Source organism: Sinocyclocheilus rhinocerous, unplaced genomic scaffold, assembly GCF_001515625.1.
Source record: "Sinocyclocheilus rhinocerous isolate Xijiao unplaced genomic scaffold, SAMN03320098_v1.1 scaffold14, whole genome shotgun sequence".
Taxonomy (NCBI): Eukaryota; Metazoa; Chordata; class Actinopteri; order Cypriniformes; family Cyprinidae; genus Sinocyclocheilus; species Sinocyclocheilus rhinocerous.
Window position 1 is genome coordinate 1,275,785 of NW_015629561.1, and position 6,000 is coordinate 1,281,784.

Below are 6,000 nucleotides of genomic sequence, written 5' to 3' on the forward strand. Positions count from 1 at the left end.
CGTGATCTTATTCACTCACTCATAGGCAGCCCTTGATGGTGGAGGTTAAAGGTCATGTGCCACGCTACAAGACAGAGAAAATGAGTCTGTGTAAGAAAGAGAAGAGCACAGCAGGGATTTCCTTGAGTGTTTTTCACTCTGATGTACCTCCCACGTTCATTCCTCCAGACTGAACGGAACTGTCAGCCAGTTGGTCCGAACTGCCAGTGAACAGGAAGTGAAACTGAGAGAATCACTCTGATGGCACATGATAACGAAGAGATAATTATGTGTGTTGGAGAGAGTAGTGGTGTTGATATCGTGAAATAAGCATGCTAGCTGAGACTAGTTCGGTCAGAAAGATTATCTAATAGTTTTGAGTTAAAGTAGGGCTGGACGATATGGCCAAAATTGATATCACGATATATTTCTTAATTTCGGTCGATACGATATAATTCCGATATCGATATGAACACTATTTATCTGAAATAGAAATCTTTTGTAACATTATAAATGCCTCTATCATCACTTTTGATCAATTTTAAGCATCCTTGCTAAATAAAAGTATAATTTCTATAATTTCTTTCCCCAGCATATTAGAATGATTTCTGAAGGATCATGTGACACTGAAGACTGGAGTAATGATGCTGAAAATTTACCTATGTATGATCACAGGAATAAATTACATTTTAAAATCTATTCAAATAGAAAGCAATTTTAAATAGTAAAAATATTTCAACATTTTACTGTTTTTGCTGTACTTTGGATCAAATAAATGCAGCCTTGGTGAGCAGAAGAGAATTCTTAAAAAAAAAAAAAAAACCTTAAAAATCTTACTGTTCAAAAACTTTTGACTGGTAGTGTAGGCTGATTATTCTTATAGATTGAGACAAATGTGCTTCAGCCAGAAAAAAGGGTATGAAAAGTGCTCCGAGTCGCTGCAGAAAACAAAAAAATTGAACAACAACAAAGACTGGAAATGTTGCTGGAGACGGGCTTATTTAAAATGAAAACTCATTCTCTGGCAGCAGGAGGCGCTTTTAGAGTGATAGAACTAGCGGTTTCTCCAGTAATGGCTGTAATCAAAGCAGCTCCGCTCATGAACGCTTCTTTATCAGATCAAATGAAAATGCCATCGAAACTTTTCTGAAGACAGTCAATTCCCTTCAGAGATAGATTCATATAAAACACCCGCGCCGTGTTATGATTTTGAAACGTGCAGTGCTCATGTTTATTCAACGAAGTCAAACGGCACAAATAAATCAATGTATGGGAAATTGGTAATGTATATCGAAATATCGGAAATGTGTTTAAAAATCATATCACCGTTATTGCAAAAAATTATATCGCGATACATATTGATATTGAATTATTGTCCAGCCCTAAGTTAAAGTAATAATTTTGTAGATGTTAAATTTCTCCTCCGTTACTCCAGTCTTCAGTGTCACATGATCCTTCAGAAATCATTCTGATATGCTGATTTGGTGCTCAACATTATGATGTACAGTATGAAAAATGAATATTCACTTTGAGATTTACATTTAAGAGTGTTATTAAATTATTAGTAATTATTGGTGATTTAATTCAAATGAGCATTAGATAACTGCAAATGTAATCTAAATGTAAAGATTATGTACAATTAAATATCCAATATTAATTAATACTGATAAATGACTGCATGGACAAACACCACTCACATTTTCTTCAGAGCACCTGGATCTTTTTCCCACTGTGATTTGGATTGATTTCACAGTGACATAATGGTTGATTGGATTTGTTGATCAAATTTGAAACACCTCAGTTATTCACAAGCTGTCTTATTCATTTTGTCAAATGACAAAAACAGATTTCAACGTCAAAATGCCTCAGTAAATCTAGGCTTTGGTGTGAAATGGTGCCGAGCACAGTGTGTGCAACTCCAGCTGCTGTTACTGAGGAAACTGACAGAAAGTTCCAGCACAGATTGAGGGAAACAAAGTGGTTTGGATGATTAGCTTGAAGTCAGTTGCACGTTTGCCATTTGCTGTGTTGAACTATGTGTGATGGGGGAAAATAGCACTTTGTTATGTCGCTGACTGTGTTTGGAGGGGAATATGTGGATATGGGGTCACGTCCCACAGGAAGGTCCTCTGTGACAGCATAGACAAGAAGCGGGACGAGTGTTTTATTCCCAAAAGGAAACCGTGTCCAGCTGTGGCCTCTTCCTCACACATCCAGCCTCCCTCTAACTGTTTCCTCTGTCTTTTTCCTTTTGTTTCTACTTGTATCTCTTCATTCAGGTCAGAAGACCGACTACTGCCTTGCCAGGTGAGTGCTGTGGGAAAGCCAACAAATCCAAACAAGACACAAACCATTTACGCACAAGAATTAATTTAGTACACATGTAGATGTTTCAGGGCCATTTATAGATGAATATCTTGTCTAGACATATTCATCTTTTATTCACACATCTGCTGATTTATTTAATGTGGTTAGGGGTAGGTGATTTAATCTGCCGTTATAATGGAGCAGCAAGGAAAATGGAATGGACCTTTAAACAAGAGTTCACAAAAGAGACAAAACAAGCGCTTTCACAACAAATACTGCTGTGTGTGTGTGTTTAAGGCCAGTGTATTAAAATAGGACCCTTCTCGGTAGGGTGATTTCGACTGGTCTAATGGCCACATGCAGTTTGTAAATTGAATGTGGAGGAAAATTAGAGCAGTTTGAGGGAAAATGATTCATTGTAATGACAGCTTTCTCTTGTTCTCTCCATCTCTCTCTTGCCTGTGTCCATCAGCGGACGGAGGAACACCACTGTTCGGAAACAGGTAATTATCCCCACTCGCTGGTAGAATCGACTCGGAATTGATTTGGATCAATTCACAAACAATCATAATCAGCTATTGTTATTGAAATCAATATACAGGACAAAACATTACAATGATGTAAAGTGCTGGGAAAACAGTGGATTGGCATATATTATCAAAAAATTGTGTGCTGACACTGTGCAAACAAACAAACCTTTATATAAAACTTAAATATATATATATATATATATATATATATATACTGTGTGTGTATATATATATACACACTGCAAAAAACTACTTGAACTGTTCACTTCATATTTAAAAGAAATGTGTTTACTCAGAAATCACTCAGGACATAATTTTTTTACACAATTGAATGAACTAAGATGAGCACTACATGTTTCTTTGTTTGTTGTATGTATTTATTTATATTGATTTAATTTATTATTGATTTATTTCATGTTTATTTTACTTTTTTGTTTGTTTGTTTTGTTTTGTTTTGTTTATGCTCATTCTGATGTGGCATTTCATTTACTCAGAGCAAAAGCCACAGAGCCACCTCTGGATACTAGGTTATTATTCATTTATTCTTTTTATTTTTTTTATATAATTATTTTTATTTAGCACTAGCAGCAATGAATGCAATTATTTGTACAGAGACCATGCTTTTTACATTTTCAATCTCTACCCAACCAACCCAGAAAAAAATTATATTAATTATATTTAATTAATATTTAATTGAATCGAGTCTCTATGAATCACAGTCGAACATTCCCAGCCTTATTTACATGTGACACGTGTGATGTATGTTTGTATTTGTATTACTGTGTGTGTACATTTTTTGCTGTAAATATGTACTTATGTTCAGTGCATGTCTCTTTAGGATAAGTAATATAACCGTAATATAGCAGTGCCACCCTGCAATCATTATGCACATGGCAGTGGGATAAATTTGAAAATTGGGCCAGGGAGATAAATTTAGTGTACACGTCCTACCACCTAAACCCTACCCCTAGGGGTTTACCACCCTACAGTATGGGTGAACAAAGAAAAGGACCCACTGCATCTCCTCATTTGACCACCCCAATGTCCATGTCGCCCTCTAGTGAAGGATAATGATATAAGAGCAATATTCTGTGACTAGAAGACAAATGATTTGAGAAAATAAGATTCATTGAGAAAAATTCATACAAAAACATCCATGATACTGATGTAAGTATGTATAAGAGTTTGTGAGTGCGACCTTCGAGCAGTAAAGTTCAGGCCAGACGTGGCCCAAATTCTACTTCACTTAGCCGTTTCTTGCTCACCCAAATAAACAAAAGGAAGCTGTGGAGAGAAGCTGTCTCCTAGCAACCGTTGCACCATTCCCCATGGCTCAAACTGTGCTGCTTTTTCATCCCTCCCAAATTCTGTCTGATGCCTGCCTCCCTTTGCAAATATTATTATTATTTAAGCACTCTGCCGACAAACAGAGACCCTTGTTCAGAAAGGTTTCCTGTGCTGCAAAATGTCCAGAGAAACCCCCCTGAACCATTTGAAAAGACCTGCATATTTTCTCCTTCATATTTTGTTTTCTATTTCCTTCTTTTAGGAGTCCAGCCAAATCATTCCCCTGATGGTGGAGAGTTGTATTCGCTTCATCAGTCGACACGGTGAGCTCTCTCTCTCACTCAATTTCTATTTCTTGCCAAAGGCACTATTGCTGTGTCGCTCTCTAGACTTTCCCTGACGAAATGAACGAAGTGTTCTGTTATGCTTCATTTATTTTTCTATCATACAGTATATACCACTTCCATTCCTGTAGCAATATCCAGTGTTTCCATTTTTTTATTTTTTTTATTTTGAATCTGAGGATTCAACTCAATTTAGTCCCAACTAAGAACTAAACAAAATAATGGTATTTGTTTATTTATTTATTAATGAAATATCAGGGAATTTAATTTTTTCCAAAAGTTATTGAAATTATTAAAAAAGTTTCTAGTGAATATATATTTTTCTCATTGTGCTCTGTTCCAAAAATTTAATCAGCTAGAAATTACTTCAGATTTTTTAATGATTTTTCCATGGTGAAGTCATGGATACTCAGTGGTCAAATGGGGTGGAAACTGTGTATTTTTTAATAATAATAGTCTTATAAACAGGTTATTTATTTATTTAAACTCAGAGAAACTCAGGCAAACTAACAATTCAACACAAATGATTTATTTTGCCATGATGCTGAAGATTCAGTAGACCCAGCTTGAGTTAAGATTATATCAGTATCTACTATGAAGTACAAACACTTCAAGTGCCAGAGTAAACCAACACGACACTTCCTATCTATTCTCTGTCCATAACGTCATGTCTGTGTCTGTACAGGTCTCCATCACGAGGGGATATTCAGGGTGTCTGGCTCCCAGGTGGAAGTCAATGATATTAAGAGCGCTTTTGAAAGAGGTGAGTCTGTCTGGACTGTCCTATGCTGAGCCTTCATTTATCTATTTTGAATCAAACCTGCATTCTTAAAGGGTTCTTACTTTCTTCTCCGTCATTGTGTCTCAGGTGAGGACCCGCTGGCTGGGGACCAGAATGATCACGATATGGACTCCATCGCTGGAGTGTTAAAGCTCTACTTCAGAGGCCTGGAGAACGCCCTCTTTCCTAAGGAAGTCTTCCATGAGCTAATGTCCTGTGTCTGTGAGTGTCCGCTTTATTTCCTACACCCATGGTACACGTGCATTCTGCAGACCAGTCTTACCAGATTAGACAATGGATGAGCTTTTGTCCTAAAAGAACTCATTTCTTGTTCATGTTGTTTTTTCCAGCCATGGAGAACCTCCAGGACAGAGCTGTCCACATCCGCAAAGTCCTGCTGTCTCTACCCAGCAACACCCTGGTTATCATGAGATACCTGTTCGCTTTCCTCAACCAGTAGGTTCCGCTGATCAAATCTTGTCTGGAATGAGTTTTCCCACCAAAGTTATTTTTGTTAGTGTGTGATTTTAACTCAAGACAAGGTCTGTGACAATCATTTACTCCCCCTCATGTCATTCCAACCCTGTATCACTTTCTTACGTCCAGGGAACACAAAAGTAGATGTTTTGCAGAATGTCCCAAGTGCCCTTTTCCATATGAAAGTGCATCAGGGTCAATACTGTCGAGCTTCAGAAAAGACAAAAAAAGGTCCATAATTAAAATAAGAGTGGTCCATATGGCCTGTGCGCGATGTTCCAAGTAATTCCATAGA

The 6,000-nt window shown here is 37.1% G+C and overlaps 1 protein-coding gene across 1 annotated transcript in view; it reads left to right on the forward strand.

The window, feature by feature from the left end:
• srgap2 (SLIT-ROBO Rho GTPase activating protein 2) overlaps nucleotides 1-6,000 on the forward strand; it is a 136,663-nt gene that overhangs the window by 102,979 nt on the left and 27,684 nt on the right. Inside the window, exons 12-17 of the mRNA XM_016551340.1 lie at nucleotides 2,259-2,286; nucleotides 2,759-2,789; nucleotides 4,366-4,426; nucleotides 5,133-5,210; nucleotides 5,316-5,450; nucleotides 5,579-5,684. Coding sequence (XP_016406826.1) covers nucleotides 2,259-2,286; nucleotides 2,759-2,789; nucleotides 4,366-4,426; nucleotides 5,133-5,210; nucleotides 5,316-5,450; nucleotides 5,579-5,684 — 439 coding nt within the window. The remainder of the gene's footprint in view (nucleotides 1-2,258; nucleotides 2,287-2,758; nucleotides 2,790-4,365; nucleotides 4,427-5,132; nucleotides 5,211-5,315; nucleotides 5,451-5,578; nucleotides 5,685-6,000) is intronic.